Consider the following 20,849-nt stretch of genomic DNA (forward strand, 5'->3'; position numbering starts at 1 on the left):
CCCAGTCAACATGCACCACCTAGGGGAAACCGAGGCACACACAATATTCATACAAAACAATATGAAAAATTTACCCAAGCAGAAGATGCAGCCTACGCTCAACAGTAGCGCCTACATGTGCGCTTGCAGCCAGCCGTGCTGGGAGGCAGGGCCGGCTCCCGGCTCCAGGCACCAGCCTAGCAAGCAGGTGCCTGGGGCGGCCAATGAAGAGAGGGGCGGCACGTCTGGCCGTTCAGCGGCGGGGCCGTCACTCCCTGTTGGAGCGAGGGATCTGTCGCTGAATTGTTGCCATAGAATGAAGCGGCGGTAGAGCTGTCGGGCTTGCCATCGCGGCTTTTTTTTTTTTTTTTTTTCTGCTTGGGACGGCAAAAACGCTAGAGCCGGCCCTGCTGGGAGGGGAGCGCTGACCACGACGCCGGGGCTCGGCTGTATTCTCTTGAAATGTCATCATGGGACCTTTAACCCCCATCAGAGTCAGGTGGATAGAAGCTCGGTGTCTCATTTCATTTAAGGCACAAGTGTTCCTCACATCACCCTGGTCTAGCCGTTCCTGAGCCGGCAGGGAGGCGCTGATGGGCCGGCCGGCATTTCCACAAGGCGGGGTAAAGCTCCCTTTTGGGTTGAAATGGAAAGGGTCCAATTTGCCCCCATATGAAGGTCCCTCCGGTGGGAGGGGGATGGCCCAAATGTTGGGGGCCCAGCCCCTCTGGAAAATCAGGCCCCTTTTGTTCAGGTTCCCAACTCTGGATGGAGGAACTAACTTTCAGACAATTTTTGGCCTCTGAAATTTTTTTTTAAACCTTTAAAAGTTTTCACTTTAACCCACTCACCCTTTCCAAAGAGCCCACAGCACCTGCTTTGCTGGCTGCATGAGTCCAGCCTTCGTGCCGTACTGCGGTTTTCAACCAGTGTCGGATTTAATTCACTGACTGGAGTCACGGAAACCGTGGTGTAGCTCTAGTGTTCACTGTATCAGAGCCAGGGGGGCTCTGAAGGGGCATCAGTCTATTACCTGGGTGTTGGATTAAAGCAGGAAGAAAACTTCCTGGAGGGTGTTTAGCTTTCCAGGCTGCAGATAAAAGCCCATCCATCTCCTCCCGCGTTGCAGAGATGAAGAAATTTGATGGTTTCATCCCTGGAATGATGTGAATAATTCACAGATGTTGGTCTCTGCTTTTAATATTGAACAGATCTACTTTTCTATGGCTGGGTGAGCAGAACCGCTCCAAAATGGAGAGGACGCAGCCACGGACTTCTTTCTTGGGTTTCTTCCTTTGTTTAAATTATAGACCGAAGCTCTTATTTAAAAGAGCGCACAGTTAGCTTTGGAATTATATATCTATATCAACTTAAGAAGGGATGGGGAATCTCAGACGATTCTCATAAAGCCTCATGCAACATGCTTGTAAAGTGTGTGTTCTGCACTCAACCTCTCCTGCCAGTGTGGGGGTTGGGGTCAACATAGAAGATAACAACCTACTACTGCTACTTACCCCTGACGGTTACTTCTCCAGCTCAAGAGGTAGCAGTCTGTGTGTTTGCAGTGATGGCTGCAGACTCCAACCCTCCTGAGGCATTGTTCATTTACTTGACTGGATGAAATGACTCGAGATATGGGATGGCGTTTGGGCAGAAATCTTTGACAGCCCTTTCCTGGAGGAATTGGTGCTTAATTTTCAGTGCAGTTCTGCACATCCTGGGTCTCCTGGGACCAGAAGCAGAAGTCCCGCAGTACTGTGCCTCCAGCTGTTTCCTGTCTTTGGCCCAGCCCATGCAGAAGCTGCAAGAACTGTGATATTGGGAGGGAGATTTCCAGCCTGGCTTGGCAGCTCCAAGGGGTTTGGCTAGCGCAGAAGCCAAGTGACCTTGCAGAGGAGCAGTCATGGTGGTTGGGTGCTTATCTGAACTTGAGCCTCCAAACTTTCTGAGCTTTCCTATCGCTGCTTTTGTACCGATGCCCCAGGGCAGGGCCCACAAACAAGCGGGAGGCTGGGAGTCAGGACTCCTGGGTTCTGTTCCCAGCTTTGCAGCCAAGTCACTTCCCTTCCCTTTGCAGCTCGCTTTTTTGTGTTAACAGCTTCATTTTGGATCACGTCTGATTCTGGATACCACATCCCGTTAAATGCCACTCTGTTCTCCCTTACCAGCCCAGAGGGAGGTGAGCCACCTCTACCTCTCAGCCTTCCCATAGACTGTGTGTGTCAGCAGTGCCATGCCCTGGAGGGCAAAGCAAAACATGGGTAGACAAGGGCATTTTGCCTTTGCAGAGATGTTTAGCTAATTCCCGGTGAATTCCAGGCTCGCTGAAGATCCCATCACTGGTGAGCTGGAAATAAATAGTTCATGCAACATTTGCTTTTTGTTTCAGCTGTTTAGCCAGACGGGGACACACCCACCCCCCGGAGCCAGATGCCTTCAGCAAACTCTGTCTCTGTGGGAAAGTTGCAGATATGGGGGTCTGTGTACGTTGGCTGGGTGCCATCCCCCGGGCTGGGTCTGACCTCCCCCTCCCTGAGTGAGGCCCCACTAAATGCCTGATCTGTCTGTCCATTTACAGAGAGCGGGAGGAGGTGGAAGTCCAGGACGCCAAGTCCCGAGCCAAGGCCAACTGGCTAAGAGCATTCAACAAGGTTTGCATGCAGCTGCAAGAGGTGAGTGAGCCCCTCCTGCCCCCACCAGCCGACAGGGGGCTGGCAGGGACCTGTCCAAAGAGGACTTAGACCAGGCAGATTGACGACTTTCCCTCACCATTGCAACCCTGGGTTGGAATCGGACGGGAGCCGACTCCCGGGGCCGTGGGGAGGGGGTTAGCAAAGGCATGGCCTTGTGCAGCCCTGGCTCACTGGGCCTGGTGGGTCCCAGCCGAGGGTGAAAACCCTCCAGCTTCTCCCGTTTGCCCTTGCCAGAGATCATGGGCTCAGGGCCTCCTTGCCATCAGCCGGGCAGCACTGGCCAAGCCACCCTTCATGGAAAGGAGCAGGAGGTTTCTTCATCTAACGAGAACCTGCAGAGCAAGTCCCGGGGCAGCCAGTGCACGGCCCTGGAGTGCTGGAGACTGTTGGCCAAGATGGTGGGTAGGGGAGCTGGGGGAAATCAGGAGGGGGGCTTTGGGCAGAGCCGAGCAAGCCTGCCTGTGTCACCGCATGCACCTGCCCAGCAAAGCACTGAAGAGCTGCATGTTCCCAGTGAAGTCAGTGGCACTTCAGGCTATGTCTACACAGCACAAGGTGGGCCTGGGCCAGCCTCCCTGAACTGGCCTGAATCCAGCGGGCATGGCTACGTGACGACAGCGCCGCACAGGCTTCGGAGTGGGCTAGCGGGCCCAGTGTGGACCCGGAGTCCGCACTGGGCTTGGGTTACGCAAGCTGAAGCCCCTGCGGTGCTCTCTTCTGGCTGCCAGCTGCGCTCACCGGATTCAGGCTAGCTCGGGTGCTGTGTAGACGTTCCCCTAGCCCCCGAGCAGGACTTCTTCCCCAGGAGAAGGGTAGAGTTCGGAGCGCTGCAGCAGGCGACCCGGCAGAGCTCACTCCCGGCTGAGTCTGGTTCATGTAGACGTTGATCTGTCCACGTGGCTCCCGCCCCCATCCCCACCCCCCGTCGCTTTTATTGAGTTGACCATTTTTTGTTCTGTTTTTAGACTCCATCCTCCATCTTTTCTTTTTCTTTTGGTTCCGGATTCGCCCCCTTGGGGCGTCGATTTCCCCCCCCGCTGCTTCTCTTTTCAGTTGTTCACCACCCTGGCCCTTGTGGCCGCGTCTCCCCTCCCCGCGGGGCAGGGCGGTGGCCCGCATGCAGGTAAGCATGTTCGCTTGAACCCGGACCCGTGCTGCGTGTGCCCATCCTGCTGTGTGTGCATGTGGGTGCACGTGTGCGCATGTATGTGTGTGCGGGAAGGACGGGTGCCACACTGAGGGGCCGTCACTGGTGTTTGCTCCCGTTCTCCCCCAGGCTCTGCCGCACCCCCAGATTTTTTCCCAGTCTTGGCAAGTGAAAAATCAATTGGGAAAGCAAAGTCCTCCATGGATGTCTGGTCTCTACAACAGCCCATCCCAGATATACTCAGCATCCCATATACTCTGCCAGTCCAACGTCTTCCAAGAGAGTTCTGGATGGAACAGACCAGTCAAACGTTTCTGATCAATTCATTGGCTTCCGGATTCCCCAGCACATGGCCTCTGTAGTTTGTGTTCCCAGCAACGGGTTAATCAGCTTTGTCAAACGGCTCAGCAACAGAGCTCCTTGCTAGAATCTGCATGGCCAGAGTGCTGGGCGTTTTGTTTCTTCTGCTCATCTAGTTGAATTTAGCTCTTGGTTAAATGCAGCTGTTATTTTGCTCATTCATCTCCGGACTCTCTAATATATTTTATTCCCTGCCCCCCGACCCACACAAGCCCCCCCCCCAAATGTCTGCTGCGCTGTGTGTTGTTGTTGTTCAACGCTCCCCGTGTGTCTCCAAGCACTTGTTCTTCAGCACAGGGAAGCCCCAGTAAATACGCTGCTTGTGGCTCGCCCCAGGTTTACCGGCCGGGAGGCACTGCTGACTCTGTCTGTCTGTCCTACAGGCCCGGGGAGAAGGATCTGGCGAGGCGAAGTCGCTGTGGTTTAAAGGCGGGTGAGTAACCGGGCAAACCTGAAATCTCTCGGTCTTCCAGCCCCATGGCATCTGCGAAACCTGAGCCTGTTGGCAGGAGGAACGCTGATGTTCCCTGGCGTTGGGGGCTGGGATGGGGGGGACACCTTGTATACGTGAGCCTTATGGAGTGGCCCTGTGGGGCGGGGAGCACTACGGAACGAGATACATCTCCCCAGCCCACGACCGCCACAGTGGGTCCATTTTTCAGAGTTGGGCCTTTTCTGTAGGCCGTTCCCATGGGCACAGGTCAGTTACTGGAACGGGAGGGTGGTTCAGATCTGCCAGGCACCAGCAGCACCCATCCGGGATGCAAGCCAGCAAACTGCTCCACGTCTCCACTGGAACGAATCGGGCGGAACAAGCCGAGGAAGAAGAGAAAAGAGCAAGTGTGTCCGGCTGTCAGCGACCCCTGTGCTCCCACCCCCTTTCTGTGCTCTAAGTGCCCAGGATGTGCCAAGCATCGATGTGGGTGTGATGCCCTTTGCTCCCTGGACATGCCCCATTCGGTCCCCTTCCCAGGTGGCATGTCACAGTCCTGTCTTCCAAACCTCTCGGGAAGGGCCCTGCTTGTCCGACTTCCCAGGGGAAGAGGAGGCTGAGTTCCCCTAGGGGCTGGCTGGCTGAGAGGAAGAGGCAGTGACATCTCTGGCTGAGGGCATGAGGCCAAGCTGCCAGTCATCCCTCGAGAGGCAGGGAGATGTATCAGCCACACTTCCCCCATGGCAGATATAGTGGGACCTGCTTCCAGGGAGCTCTGGTCTCCTGGATCTGTGTGGAGAGACCCAGAATTAGAGTCAGAGAAGCCCCCACCTGCCATGTCCCTTAGAAGAGACACAGCTCAGCTGTGACGAACGGCAAGAGCGTTCTGTACTGAGGCTGCCGAACGTGGGCAGCCCTGGGGTTCTCTTGGGCTCCCATCCCAAGGCGGTGGCACTGTGTCTCCGGAACTCCCAGTCTGGGCTAAGTAGCTATTGGAACGGGTCAGAAAACCAGCAGGTTTTTCCCTGAGATTTCAAGTTTCTAACTGATGTTTCAAACCAAAGCCAGCCTTTTCATTTCCCCTTCCAGTCATTCCCTTGCCACAGCAAACCGTCCAATGACCCCAAGCAAAACGCCGGGGTGAGGCAAAATGCACGTTGCGTCACAACGTGAAATGCTTTATCTGGCTTTAAACTCAAACCCCCAAAACAAAGCAGCCCCGTCAGTCCAAAGAACCGCTTTTCGGAGTGTCGCTTGGGGACTAAAACGCCCGTTCTGACGTTTAGGGCGGGAAAGAGCCAAGATTTCATCTGAATTGACACTTAAACGTTTCACTTGCAACAAACCTGGGAGGTTTTTAGTGGGAAAACTTTCTGCACAAACTAGTTACAGCAGCTGGAGCTGTAAAAGAGATCGTACCCTACGGAGCCGAGGGGGCTGGATCATCCGCTCCCAGGCACCTCGCTTCCTTGTTCGCTTCTGTGCACAGTGGGGGCAAAATGCTGCCCCTGACTCAGAAACCCCAAAGCCAGCCCCAGTGCGCAGCATTTTCCGTTGAAACCAGCATGGGAGCAAAGTTCCAGGACCCACCGTTGACAAAAGGCCGAAACTGACTGAAATTCACATTTTTGTTCTTCCGAATAAACCCCCTTTCTCGGGGCGAGTCCCTCCCCGTTCGCACTGGTGTGAGCGAACCCCGAGCGAGGCCCTTGGAGGGATCATCCCTGCCCCCAGCCAGTGTTTGTGGTCTCCCTGCCCAGCCCCACTTCCCACCCCCGGCCCTTTCACTGCTGCATAGCTGCTGCTGTGCTGAGCTGTGGTCTCGGGGGTCCCGGTGGTCTCTCCCTGGCTGTGCGACTGCAGCGTCTCTGCGACAAAGAGGGGACATGCGCAGGAGTGGCTGGTGACTCTTGTGCATGGTTTCAGACCCTGCTCCGTTCCCCTTTGCCTGGGCAGGAATGGGCACAACAGATGGGCTGAATGCAGGGGCAGCTGGGTGGGATCTGGTGCTGTGATCTACAGGAAATCTGTCGGGCTGATCGGGCGGTCCCTTCTGGCCTTCAACTCTGTGGCTCGAAGGGGGCTTGGGGCAGGGTGTGGGGCAGCCGGGGCCAATGGACCCACCACTACATTGACCCATCCGCTGTCCCCCCTGCAGGGCGGGGACGCAGGTAGGGCAGGGGCCCATGGTAGCCACGGAGCATCTCCGCTGGCAGGCAACCCGCAAACAGCTGCCGGGCGCTGGGCAGACCACAGGCCCCTGTGTGCGTGGGTGTCTCCATCGGTCTCCCTGTCCCGCCCCCTCTGACTCTTGTCTCTCTTCCAGGCCTGGCGGCGGTCTGATCATTATTGACAGCATGCCCGACATACGAAAGAGAAAGCCAATCCCCCTAGTTAGCGATTTGGTGAGGCTCCTCCTAACGCCGCTGGCTTCCCTGGCTTGTCTGCTCTGCCCCCGCTGGAGTGCGCCGCGGATCTGGCCCGAGCCGGGTTAACCAAAGGGCTGGTGGGGCTGCCACTCGGGCAAGGGGGCCTCTCTCAGCCTCCCCGCTTGCCCGTCAGTGGCCCCCTCCTCCTTTAATCCGGCTCAGGCGCTCTTTGCCTCGTTTGCCTCGCTCGCTCTGTTTAACATGGCTGTGTTTCTGTTCTCTTTTCTGTGGTGCTGGCTGGCTGGTTTGTACCGCAGGGGAGCGGCGGTAAAGTTTCTGCATTGCATTGACAGCATGCCTGATATTAAGCCTGGACGCAAATCCCTCCCACTAGTCAGCGATCTGGTGAGCTCGTGGTTTTCTGAGTTAAAGAGAGAGCACCCTTTGCATCACCTGCCCGGTCCTTCCCTCCCCCGCCCGGCCCAAACCCTCCACCGAGCCCCAGCAGGCTCCCCCAGAGGGGCAGCTGGAGCACAGGGCAGGGAGGGGCACAGAACTAGGGTGGGGCGGGCATGCCTTGCAGTTGGAGCAGGAGCCAGGGCAGAGGGGGAGTCGGTAGCCAGGAATCGGAGCCCAGCATCAGAGCTGGGGTCAGAGGCTGGGACCCAGGGTCAGGACTGGGTTACCGAGGGTGAGGCAAGGCCTGAGCAGGGCTGCTTTCAAGGCTGGTACAGGAGCTATTGCAGCCACTGAACTGCTGCTGGGCTTAAGAGCCAGTCTGCTGCCTCTTCTTCCCCCCCACCCCCCAACAGGCAGCCGCTACAGAGAACCGCCCTGGCAGGGTGGGTGTGCCAGCGTCGGAGCCACATCACTCCCTGGCCGCGTGGATAGCTCGGAACGAGCATGCGAAAACCTAGCAGGCCGCGGCCCCACTGCCGGACTGCCGCCCGGCCCACCTCCCATGATGCTGACCCGCTGCAGCCCTTCTTGGGTGCGCTAAGATGAGCGAAACCCAGGCCCCGGCGAAGCCCGGGGGAGCTCGGTCAGCCCAGGATTTTACCCCTACTCCATTCAGACATTAGCCTCTGCGCAGCAGCTGGGCCTGCGGCTAGGGGCATCCCGCCCGGCAAAGGCTCCTCGGCCGCGTCCGGGAGACTCTGCCCTTGGACGCTGTCTGAGGGAGTGCGCACGAATTGCCGGGGGAGACCCAAGACATGGCGAAGGCAGGAGAAATCCTGACAGGCTCAAACATCAGCGGAGGGAAAGCCAGGAAGCGAAGTGACTTGGCGAGGAGATGGGGCTGACCTGGAGCAGGGTTGGATCAGGCATCCCGGCCTGGGCCTACCTCTGTTTCCTGTTCACCCGGCGTTATGGCTCACTGAGGTTTCTACAGCCAGGCTGGACAAACCCCTTTCAGGGGTGGTCTAGGTTCACATGGTCCTGCCTCGGCGCAGGTGACCTCTTCAGGCCCCTTCCAGCCCCACATTTCTCGGAGTCCCAGGGACTCCCCTGTTGGGAGTGTCACTTGCTGCCTTTGAAGAAAGTTGGCCGTTAGCTCCGCAGAGCTGGCCCATGGGGGTCTGCCCCCCAGCCCCTCGGGCTCCTGGGAAATGAGCCAGCCTGCTCGGAGAGTGCGGAGGAGGTCACTGGTCCAAAGGGTGCTGTCTCTTTAACAGAGGTTCTAGGACCTTGCCCAATACGGGGCATCAGTCCGAGTCCTTCTGTGGTAACATTTGGTTTCTAGTTTTGTTCCCAGATCCCTTCACAAGGGCAGTGGAAATCTTCCCAGCACATAGATGGCACCATCCAGCGCATTCCCCTAATTCACGGCACGTAGACGGCACTGCCTAGCGCATTCCCATAATTCCCAGCGCATAGACATGAGCATCCAGTGCATTCTCCTAATTCCCAGCACACAGACGGCACCATCCAGCGCATTCCTGCAGGTCTCCCCATATTCTGCTGCATTCAGGACACTCTCATAATTCACAGAGTATATTCTTTTTTATGGAGCACAGTCCCAGAACTCAGACTCTCCATGCCATTAGCGCGAGCCATATATACAATATACATCACACCCGCGCCCGTAAAGAACAGGATATACCCTTACAACCAGTGCCGTCCTGTAATTCACTTCTCTAACCAACACGCTCCCGTCATTCACAGACTATACACTGCTCCATATGCGTTGCTGTAAATCTACTGACTGGACTGTGCTCTGCTGCAGCCGATGCTCCCTTGTAATCCATAGGATATAAGCCACTGCACGGGCCACCGTCCCGTAATTCACAGACTATATACCACTCCGTGCACTGCTGTAATTCACAGCGTATTGCAATGGCAAGGCTCATCCAACCCCAGTCAAGCTCCCCTCAATGCAGACCCACCCGGAACACGCAGCCTGCTTGGTGCTATTTTCGCTGGTGACAAAGAAGGACAAAATTTGAAACCGGACCCCTTGTTGCCTTCTCACCTAGGCTCCCCCTTTGCCTTCCCCTCCCCCTCTTCAGTCCTTTGGTTGGGGTTGTGCTTTGCACCCCGCCCCAGGGCTTCTGTTGTCCTTGTGTTTCTCTCCACCCAAGCTGCCTCGCCTTGTTCCTTTGCTGCCTTGTCCGCGTGGCGCCCGCGTGCCGCCCTCCCCTGGCCCCGGGAGGGCAAGCTGCTGCCGATGCCCCTGCGCTGAGTCTTGTGTTTGTCTCTCTGTGTCGGTGATGGGCGATCCGGGGTTGGGTGGCGAAGGGAAGGTGTCTGCACTGGGCTATAGTATGTATAGGGGGTTACGGACAGCGGGGAAGATGCCCTGTGGTTGAGGGGATGGGGGGAGGTGGCCTCCTGGTGACTCGTTGCACCGGGATGCATTTTATCCCCATCCACCATGGACAGCTTTATCTCTATAGCAGTCCGGCTCCCTTCCTTGGGTGACCCCTTAAACCCCAACCCCGTAGAAAGATTCCCACCGACTCCACTGAGCTTCAAATCAGGGGCTATACGCCCAGGAAGCAACCTGGCCCTGCCCGGCGGCTGTGCCCAGATGAATACAGATGGGACCATGCATCCTCTCTTCTCAGAGAGAAGAATCTGCTGTTGCCCTAAAGCAGTGGCAGAGAGCCCCCCTCCCGGCCCCCCCGCCAACCCCTATCACTGACTCAGGGCCGTACCTGAATCTTAAACCTGCTTCCTCTGGTCTATGCCTACGTTTTGTTACGCCCACGCGCAGTCACCCTGAACCAGCTGAGGGGCCAGGGGTCCCTGCAATACCTGAGGTACAGAATGCATCTAGTTCCAGCTCCTGGCTGAGAGTGGGGAAAAGTAACAGCGAAATGTCCAGAAGTGGGTTAGCGTTTGGTGCCGTCTATGTCCCCATCGACTCCCTATGACCGAGAGGAAAGAAGTAGGACTTGACTTCCCTGTGTGAAAGGGCTGATATAACTGTCTTTTGCTTTCCATCCCTCTGGCTCTGGGCTCCCTCGCAGGCTATGGTAAGTCCGGCATTGTTTCTCGCACCTGAGTTTCTTCCCTTCTCCTGTTTCTTGCAGAAAATATTCGGGGCTTTAATGTAAACTGCTGGGCTCACGAGCAGCTCCCACGGCAGAGAATTGTAGATTCTGGCCAGCAGGGGGCAGCGGGGAGGATCTGGAGGTCCAGTCAAGACCACCCCAAACTGTTTGAAATTTGAGGCCAACACGGGCGGGTGAACTGGGTCCTGTCTGGCCACATGATGTGAGGGCCGCCTGAGCTGGGGGCCAGGCAGGTGTCTTACACCTGACGTTGAGGAGCTTGCCCGTTGTCAGAGATAAGGGCTCTGGGCTTGAAGAGTTGTCCTGCTTTGGTAGCCACCATGTGACTAATCCTCAACCCACCTTTCCCTGCCCAAGCTTTGCCCCATACCCCTAAAGGGCTTGTGGCCTTGGCGTGCTAGTCATTTCATCCACCTCCTGCTGCAGCAGCGCCCAGGACCATGTCTGAATGCGTCCCACTGGCCTGCTGAGTACTTCGGCCATCGGGCCCGGGAGGGACTCAGCGCTGCTGGGGCATGTCCCTAGAGATGTTCTGGAGATGCTGCGGTTTCCATCACACTGAGGAGCTGGGCATCTTGCCTTGAGACCTTTGCTTTTAAAAGCCCACCGGCTGGGGGGCGGGGCTGGCTGTGACTCCTCCCCGCTGATACAGCTGTTTGATTCTGTTTCACTCCAACAGTCGTTGGTCCAGTCCAGGAAAGCCGGAATCACGTCAGCACTAGCATCAAGCACCTTAAACAACGAAGAGCTAGTAAGTGCTCCCGCTCGGCATCCCTGACTCTGCTGTCGCAGGCTCCAGACACCGAGCCTGTCGGACTGCACAAGCGAAGCAGGGTCGGGGGGGTCATCCGTGGGACAGGCCCCTGCCAAGGAAGAGACGGTTGCTGCAGGGAAGCGGGGCAGATGAGATTACTTGTTCCTGAGTCAGCGCTGAACCAGGGTGGTTACCAGGGGCTCTGTGACGTGAGAGGTGTCATCTCTCAGAGGGGAAAAAATAACCAGCTTGCTTATGGCTGTTAAAGCTTTCCCAGCTGGGGTATGAACTTGGCTAATCCCGAGGAAGGTCGTTGCATTCTGCCCACTTGCTCCGGTGTCCTTCATTGCCCATCCCGTTGCTGCGCGCTGTTAAGCAGCGGCTGTGTCCCACCCCAGAGCTGGCTGCATATCAGTGGCAGGGGAAGGTCTGCATGCCCAGTACTGGAGGGATGGAGACTATTGTGTCTATAATCTTTCGCTGGCTGGGAGCAGCCCTGCCCCGCTCAGACAAGATCCTGGATGGTGTCAACCTTTTTTCCTTTCCCCTCCCACCCCATTTCTTTGCTTAGAAAAACCATGTTTACAAAAAGACCCTTCAAGCCTTAATCTACCCCATCTCCTCCACGACCCCCCACAACTTCGAGGTGTGGACCGCCACCACCCCCACGTACTGCTACGAGTGCGAGGGGCTGCTGTGGGGCATCGCCCGGCAGGGCATGCGCTGTACGGAGTGCGGGGTGAAGTGCCATGAGAAGTGCCAAGACCTGCTGAATGCAGACTGCCTACAGAGTAAGGGGGCGCAGCCTCTCTCTTCCTTTGGCTTCTAAGGATATTGGGGTGGGGAGGGTTGTGAAGAGACCCTAAGTGATTTAGGAGTACAAATCCTAAGCCTTCTGAATGCCTTCGATGTCTTACAGACCCCCAATGCAGGGGCCCAGAGGGTGGCGGGGGGGGTCTTACGTAACCCTGTTAACTCTTTAATGCTAGCATGAAATGAATGCTTGGGAGGGGGCCACCCCTATGTGAGTGCTCCCCAAAGGCAGTCTTTTCCAGAATCTCCCCTCTCAATTGCCCCCAGGAGCGGCCGAGAAGAGCTCCAAGCACGGGGCGGAGGACCGGACCCAGAACATCATCATGGTGCTGAAGGACCGCATGAAGATCCGGGAGCGGAACAAGCCCGAGATCTTCGAGCTGATCCAAGAGATCTTCGCCGTCTCTAAAGCCACCCACACCCAGCAGATGAAGGCCGTGAAGCAGAGCGTGCTGGACGGCACCTCCAAGTGGTCGGCCAAGATCAGCATCACAGGTAGGGGCAGGGCCAGGCCGACGTGCCCTGCCAGCTCTGGGCATGCACCCCTGAGCGAACACTGATAGAGGGGGAGGGGAGTAGAACCTGCGGCCCCCTGGAGATCTCTGGAGATCCCCATCCCACCGTGATGGAGTTGGAGCTGGCACCGGTCAGCGCCACATCATGGGGACCCCATGCCACCCTCTGAACTCCAGGCCAGGCACTCTCAGCCCTATTGCTGCAGGGCTTACCGCTCCCAGCATGCTGTGCGTTGCCTTGATCCACTCGAAATTGGCTAAGGACAGAGCATTGCATGCTGGGACCTGAAGCCCGCATGGGCGGCAGCTCCCTGTTAATGAGGCTTTCGACTCCCAGAGCTCTGTGTGCAGATCTCTGGAGCCCAGCTTTGTCCCCTGCTGTGGATCTCGCAGCAGGTTAGGTCAGGTCCCTCGTGCATCGAGGGGTAGATATTCTTCTGCTGTCGTTAGCCCATTGCGGAGACTGTGCCAGGTGCAAGCCGCTGAGAGGAAATTAACCGGGCGCTTTCCTCCCTTTGGGAGCCCAAGAAACACACGTCTCCAGCACAGCTTTTGGCAAAAGGAAGTGAATTCCCATTAGAACCTGCACCAATCCGGCTGGATGCCTGGATCCAGCCCTTGCAATGGATTCCAAGCCAAGTCGGGCTCCTCTTTCGAGCTCTGGCTGATTTGAAAATCGCTTGTTGCCCGGTTGTTCTGTATCTGCCATTGATTCCTGTTTTTATCTGTTCTCTCTGTTGTGTGTGTATTGTGTCTCTGTGGGGCTGGCTGGTGCGTGGTACCGTGTGTGTGCATATAAACATTTGTGCCTCTGTGCGCATGGGGTGTGTGTTGTGTTCTAGTTGTCTGTGCCCAGGGCCTGCAGGCAAAGGATAAGACAGGCTCCAGTGACCCGTATGTTACTGTCCAGGTTGGAAAGACGAAAAAAAGGACTAAAACAATCTATGGAAATCTAAACCCGGTCTGGGAGGAGAATTTCCATTTGTAAGTTACATCCTACTCCCTGCCCCACCTCTCTAGTCCCCAGGGCTGCCTGGATCGCGCGGGGCCGCGTGTTCCTTCTTCTCAGTCACCCAGGCCTGCAGCTTGATTTGCGTTCACAGTGCACAATGACAGGACTTGGACCAAGTCACAGCGGGTTTTGGGCTCCGTCCTCGGACCTGGGCCCAGAGCGCTTGCTGACCTGAGTCAAACTGATTTGTGTGCGGCCCGAAGGGGGGCGTGGGCTGAAACCAGAGTCAGAGCAGGGGGGTTAGCGTGCTGTGTAGACATACCAACTTCTGGTGTGCACTGGGCTCACTATATCTGGGATGGATTTTCTCCAGGGGTCAGTTGCTTCTGGTTGTTTCCAAGCCCTCATCAGGAATTTGGAGGGGACAGCCTCTCCCCCAGGACAGTACAGCACTGGAGGCATTAGCTGGCCTGTGGCTTAGGTCCTGTGGCTTCATGCCACCTGAATGCTTGATCTTCCCACCCTTCCTGCACCCGAGCTTTGTGCTAGCGCTCTCTGCCGGATGCCCAAGGAGGCTGAATTCCAGCTCTCCTGGCTCAGGACTGAAGTTGGACGGTTCACCCCTATATAGAAAGCCTGCACAAGGTCCACGCACCACCTAAGTCCCACTTAAGCCCGGTGCATGGGCCTTGTGGGAATTAAAAAGTGCGTCAGCACGCCAGCACTGTCTGTCCACGGTGGGGAATTGCAGGCTCAGGGGATGCTGGTCTGGGGGCAGTTACCCACCCCCAGCACTCCCAGGAGCCTTTTGCGATAGGACTGCAAGGGTCTGAGGGAGCTCCCAGTTGAATGTCTGGGTTTTGCTGGGGGATGGGAGGGGGGTTCTTTGCTAGGAATGCCCCCTTCCTGGAGGCTAACCTGGTTCATGTCATTGCTCTGGGAATTTCTCTGTCCTCCCCCCACCCCAGCGAATGCCATAACTCCTCCGATCGGATCAAGGTGCGGGTCTGGGATGAGGACGACGATATCAAGTCCCGTGTCAAGCAGCGCTTTAAGAGAGAATCCGACGACTTTCTGGGCCAGACGATCATAGAGGTCCGGACACTGAGCGGGGAGATGGATGTCTGGTACAACCTAGGTAATTCCCAGCACAGTCAATATAGAACTGTAGGGCCCGCTCCAGCCCCCGCGGCAGTCAGTGACCCGCTCCCGTTGACTCCACTGGCTGCGACTCTGTGGTATGTAGCGATTTCCATGCAAACAAGGTTGAAAAGCTTTTCAGAGTGTTGTCGCTATTTATCATTTACACGGCTGGTGTGTCATTGTATTGTATTTATTTGTTACTGCATCATTGGACAGAGGCCACAGGGCTGGCAGGGACCTCCTGGGCCCCGGAGTCCATCCCTGCTAGCACAGGCAGCTCCGGCTGATAATCCTGCTCCATCCTCACCCCAGCTAGGTCGTTTGTCCCCAAAGCTCCTCCGCCTCTCGCCTCTGACGGTTAGAAACCTGCGTCTCCTTCCCAGCCTGCGTTGGTCCCCGGGCGGATTCATCCCTGTTCGTTCTTGTGCCAGTGCTGTCCTTTCATTTCTCTCCCTCCCCGGCGTCCCCCGCACTCCCACGTATGTGTTGTGAGCAATCAGATCCCCTCCCGGCCTTTATTCTGCCGGGCTATACAAGGCAGGTTCTCGTCTCCTGCGTTCCCCTGATCACCTTAGGAGCCCTTCTCAGCACCTGCTCCATCCTTCTTCAACTGGGTGCAGGAGTCCAGACAAGATGAAATCCATTGTTGTTTGTGTTCTGATACCACCTACAGGCACCCAGCAGGAGATAGTCCTCACCCCGGAGAGCCACAGCTGAATAGACCCAGGGAATAGCATTAGCCCCTTTTACAAACAGGACCCAGGTCATAGCCGGGAATTGAACCTAGCCTGCCTATGTGCCAGGCCCGGGCAGTACCCCCATCACGGAGTGTGGCGGGAGACCAGGCCCTGCAGCCCCGGTTTCCTGCGATTCACCATGACTCTCAGCCAGCCAGTAAAGCAGAAGGTTTATTTAGACGACAGGAACACAGTCCAAGACAGGTCTGGCAGGTACAGACAACAGGACCCCCTCAGATTGGTCTATCTAGGGGCCCCAGGGACACCACAGCCCCATTGGGGGGGGTCAGAGCCCCATCTGGGCTTCCCTCCCTTTCACCAGCCAGCTCCAAAACTCAAACTCCCTCCAGCATCTCCCGCTCAGCCTCCCCCCGGCTCCTCCCCCAGCCTTTGTCCAGTTTCCAGGGCAGAGGTGTCACCTGGCTCCAACCCCCTTCCTGGTTCTCATGTTACGTGCTCAGGTATCTTCCCTCAAGGCCAGTCTCCCATCCCCCAATGCAGACCGTCCCAGCCAAACCCCCCTGCCACTTCCCAGGCCAACACTCCCCACTCAGCATTCAAAGACCACATTAAGAACAGTGCCAGTTCCTCACGTCCCCCAGGCCAGCGTTTCCCGCTGCCTTTTGCTGTTGTAAAGGGCCGTCAGTGAGCTAACGCTTCCTCTGCTTCCTGCTCTCCTGTCGTCAGACAAGCGGACGGACAAGTCGGCCGTGTCCGGAGCCATCCGGCTGCACATCAGCGTGGAGATCAAGGGAGAGGAGAAGGTGGCACCGTACCACGTGCAATACACCTGCCTGCACGAGGTGAGCTGTGCCCCAGGGCCTCGCTGCTCCCACCCCGCCCTGCTGCCTTTTATCGTCAGAACGCTGGTTTTAAAATGTCTAAAGTTTCAAGGGAATTTGAAGGGCCTGGTCTGGGAACTCCAGAGAGCGAAGGGCTCCCGTCCTCGCCAGAGCGGGCACAGCAGGGGCACTTATTCTGCCGCCCACTGCCCCATGCCAGCGTGCCTCACCCGGGACTCGGAGGGACCGTGTAGGGAGCTCGGTCTCCAGGCTAGTGGACCTGGCTTCCCAGGGCGTCTGTTTATATCGCCCCCGGTGCCAATCAGGCAGTGTTCTTGCAGTCACTTTCCCTGGTGCAGATGCTTACCAGGGCGCCAGAGAACTGAGCTCTCCATTCGCCGCGTCCGCTCAGCGGTGCCGGGCCTCTGATACACACAGCAGCATTATAATCCCTCCCCAGACCCACTCGCACTGATTCTCCAGTTGAAGCCCTTCCGAGCGGTGACCCTGAGGGCTCTCTTCTGTCCCGTGCCTTAGAACCTCTTCCACTTCGTGACGGACATACAGAACAACGGGGTGGTGAAGATCCCCGAGGCCAAGGGGGACGACGCCTGGAAGGTGTACTTCGACGAGACGGCCCAGGAGATAGTGGACGAGTTTGCCATGAGATACGGGGTGGAGTCCATCTACCAGGCCATGACGTGCGTCTCTCCCGTTTGCCCCTTGTTTGTTTGAAGGGGTTAAACTAACACAGGGCAAAGGGTAAAGATACAGGGCCAGATCCTCGGCTGGTGTCACCAGGGGCAGCTCCCTCGAAGTCAATGAGTGAAGTTGATTGACGCCAGCTGAGTCCTGCCCTGTGCCGTGGGAGGGGAGAAAGGCGTCGAACGTCCCTCTCTGCGGGAGTCTGGGATTCCCCGTCTCCAAGAGCCCCTCGTACTGATGTCCACTTGTGGGGGGTGCAGAGCGTTTGGTTAGTCCAAGCCCAGGGTGTGGGTGTGGGAGCGAGTTTAGCCGTTCAGACAGACACATGGAGACTGCAGCGTCCCCCCTCGGGCTGGCTGCTACAGAGTCACCCAATGGGCAGGGGAGAGGTGCACGCTGCCTTCGAGCATCAGATTGGTTCTGGTTTGAAGAGAAAGGTGCAGGGCTCAGTCTGCTCCCAAACATACGCACTGCACACACACACCCTACACACTCTGCGCATGGCCTGCACACACTGCACCCGCACGCCCTACACACATTGCACGTGCACTGTGCACGTACTACACACAGAGCACACTCTTCACACATGCACACACCCTGCAAGCACACACACTGCACACATTGCACACACACACACTGCACATGCCCACGTGCACACCTTTCACATACACACATCCTGTATGCACACACACACACCTTGCACACCCTTCACACACTACCCCACAATCCAAACCACCCCCTACATACACCCATTCTACAAGCCACACGCCACGCATACATAAACAAACAGATGAACACACTCTATGCACTATCCCCTTCTGACACACTTGCTTCACAACCCACACAGCACAGAGGCACACACACAGCAGCCCCTTCTGACACACAGGGCCCATGCTCTACAAAGCACACCCGCCACATGGCACGTACACATCCTACATCCCACGGCCTCCCCCCCCCCCCCCACACACACACTGCACCCTGCTCTCAATACACAGACCACACCAGACCCGTCGTGCAGCACGTCCCATAACTGCAGCATCCCGGCCCTCATGCACGGCCCCGGTCTCAAGGCCTTGCAGCCTATCATCTCTTCTCTTTCAGTCACTTTGCCTGCCTGTCCTCCAAATACATGTGTCCCGGAGTGCCGGCCGTGATGAGCACCCTTCTAGCCAACATCAACGCATACTATGCCCACACCACTGCCTCCACCAACGTGTCTGCCTCGGACCGCTTTGCTGCTTCCAATTTCGGGGTAAGTCCTATGGTGCGTAGAACTCTCCTTCCTATTTCTCTCTTCTCGGCGCCCGTTGGGAGGGGAGTGGAGTAGAAGGAGCCATGCAAAAACATCACCACCAAAGGGCAAGTGCTCCCCGCTTGATCGCCACTTTGAAAACCCTCCAGTTTTTCTTGGCCAATTTGCGACTGTTTCACCTAAAAGGGTAAAACTTTGCTTTTAAAAAACCACTGGATGTTTTGAGTGAAATCTGGCCCATTTTTGACCACTGGTGGAAATTGCAATGAAATCATATATAAAAACTCACCCGTTTGATATCAAAAAACCTCCCCACCCACCAGCAGAAAGCAAATCTTTGCAGGCAGGCAGTTGCCCAAAGAGAAATCCCGAACGCTTTCACCAAAATCCATTGTGACTTTTGCACGGCCCTGGTAGTTCTTGGTGAAACCTAAATTCAGAGCAAACTCTATAGAACCCCCGACTCCCCACTGCCCATCCGGTCTGGACAAACCTCGGAGAGATTTGCATTTTGGCCCTGATCCTGCAAAGACCGTGGCATGTGTTTGACTGTACTCACGTTGACCAGCCCAGGAGAGTTCAGGGGAATACTCACATGTGTAAAGGAAAGTATGTGCATAAGTGTTGGCAGGACTGGGACATGGGACTGGAGGCTAAAAGCAGGAAAGTTTCTAAAGGTGACAGATTAACAGGTTAAAGGTTAGTTAGTTACCAAGTATCGGGGTAGCCGTGTTAGTCTGTATCCACACAAACAACGAGGAGTCCGGTGGCACCTTACAGACTAACAGATTTTTAGGGCATTATAATATAATATATATAATAATAATATATTTCTAATAAATCTGTTAGTCTTTAAGGTGCCACCGGACTCCTCATTGTTTTAGTTAGTTAGTTGAGTTAAAAATGATGGTCCCGTTCTTGATCTCTGTTCACCCAGTGCAATTCTGGAATAACCCCATAAAAGTCCCTGCTAGCAAAGCCCTTCCCCCCACAGAGAGACCTTGCAAACAGCACTGGGGCAGCATCCCAGCAGGAAACCAGCCTGGCAACCCGTGTCCGTGCTGAGCGTTCTGGCTGTGGAAGCAGGCTCGGTCCCTTTCCCAACCTGGCTGCCGGCCAGTGGAACGTTTACTTACAATTATTAGTTATTGTCACAGACTCACAGATTGTGCCCACTCTTGGCTCCGTGCGGTCCGTGGGGGGTGCCCCTTTCAGTGAGACAGCCCTTCACGGGGGTCCACTCTCTCTCGGGGTCAGGCCCCACCACCTCCTGGAGCCACACCTCTCTGAGCCTTAGTACGAATTTCTCTCGCCGTAGGCCCCCTCAGGGAGTCCACTCGCTCTGGACCCCCCAGGCCTCCACCCCCGAAGGGGTTGATGCAACCCTGTTCTCTAGACCGGAGTGACTCTCAGCCAGCGTAAAACAGGAGGATTTATTGAGAGATGAACACAGCACAGGAAACTCTCAGGGCCTCAGGCCTGGCCTCCCTCAGCCCAGCACATCCCAGTCTCTCTGCATCCAGGTGGGCTCTGCCTGCTCCCCCTCTCCAACCCTGAGCCCCTCTGCTCCCAGCTGGGCCTCTGAGATCCCCAGCCCCAAGCCCCCCCTCTGTCCATTGTCTTCTCTCCAGGTAAACAGGGTCGTAAACTGGGGCCTCCTCTCCTCGCTTCTGTCCTCTGGCTGGAACCGGCTGGTTAGGTCACTGGGTCCTCACTCTGCAGCCCATTGTCCGCCCACTGGCCAGAACCGGCTGCAACTCCTTAGCTGGGTCTCTGGGTCGGGGTCTCAGGTCACTGGTCGCTGGGGTGTCCATCCTCCAGGCCATTGGCTGGGGTCCCAAGTTCCCTCTCCGGTCCTCTGCAAAACACACTCCCTCTCCCCTCACCTCATTAAACCAGTAATACCCAGGGAAACTGAGTCCCACCCCCTCCGCATGCAAACCATTGAAACCCCACCGAAAACAAGGAAAAACCAAGGAAATCCCCCACTTCGTCACAGTTATTAGTATTCATTATTTAGTAAGTGCTGATGGGGCACAAGCCCAAGGCCTCAGGCTGAACGCCCTGACTTAGGGCTCTCCCTCCTGTGGGGTAAACCCAGAGTGACTCCAGGAAACTCAGTGGAGTTACTCTAGATTTACAGCTGTGTAAATGAGACCAGATTCCAGCCATTCGGGTTAATTCTGGCAAAGTTCCCGTTGTCCTCACTGAGCAAGGACTTCGGGCCCTTTTAAGGTGGCACCATAGAACTGGCAGGGGCCTCGCGAGGTCATCTAGTCCAGGCCCCTGCACTCAAGGGAGGACTAAGTATTATCTAGATCATCCCTGACAGGTGTTTGTCCAACCTGCTCTGAAAAATCCCCAATGATGGAGATTCCACAACCTCCCTAGGCAATTTATTCCAGTGCTTAGCCACCCTGACAGTTAGGAAGCTTTGCCTAATGTCCAACCTAAACTTCCCTTGCTGCAGTTTAAGCCCATTGCTTCTTGTCCTATCCTCAGAGGTTAAGAAGAACCATTTTTCTCCTTCCTCCTTGTAACAACCTTTTAGGTACTTGAAAACTGTTCTCATGTCCCCTCTCAGTCTTCTCTTCTCCAGACTAATCAAACCCAGTTTTTTCCATCTCCCCTCCCAGGTCATGTTTTCTAGACCTTTTGTCATTTTTGTCGCTCTTCTCTGGACTTGCTCCAGTTTGT

At 56.2% G+C, this 20,849-nt stretch overlaps 1 protein-coding gene across 2 annotated transcripts in view; it reads left to right on the plus strand.

The window, feature by feature from the left end:
- Positions 1-20,849, plus strand: part of UNC13A (unc-13 homolog A) — a 127,614-nt gene that overhangs the window by 62,543 nt on the left and 44,222 nt on the right. Inside the window, exons 12-23 of one of the 2 annotated variants that reach the window (XM_054013962.1) lie at positions 2,558-2,651; positions 4,563-4,612; positions 6,939-7,017; positions 10,455-10,460; positions 11,179-11,250; positions 11,825-12,044; positions 12,334-12,561; positions 13,424-13,565; positions 14,502-14,671; positions 16,101-16,216; positions 16,733-16,896; positions 18,002-18,152. In XM_054013962.1, the coding sequence (XP_053869937.1) occupies positions 2,558-2,651; positions 4,563-4,612; positions 6,939-7,017; positions 10,455-10,460; positions 11,179-11,250; positions 11,825-12,044; positions 12,334-12,561; positions 13,424-13,565; positions 14,502-14,671; positions 16,101-16,216; positions 16,733-16,896; positions 18,002-18,152 (1,492 nt within the window). Of the gene's footprint in view, positions 1-2,557; positions 2,652-4,562; positions 4,613-6,938; positions 7,018-10,410; positions 10,461-11,178; positions 11,251-11,824; positions 12,045-12,333; positions 12,562-13,423; positions 13,566-14,501; positions 14,672-16,100; positions 16,217-16,732; positions 16,897-18,001; positions 18,153-20,849 lie in introns of those variants that run through there. The other variant, XM_054013961.1, reaches the window with a different exon arrangement.

The sequence above is a fragment of the Malaclemys terrapin genome, chromosome 24 (assembly GCF_027887155.1).
Source record: "Malaclemys terrapin pileata isolate rMalTer1 chromosome 24, rMalTer1.hap1, whole genome shotgun sequence".
In the NCBI taxonomy this organism is placed as follows: domain Eukaryota; kingdom Metazoa; phylum Chordata; order Testudines; family Emydidae; genus Malaclemys; species Malaclemys terrapin.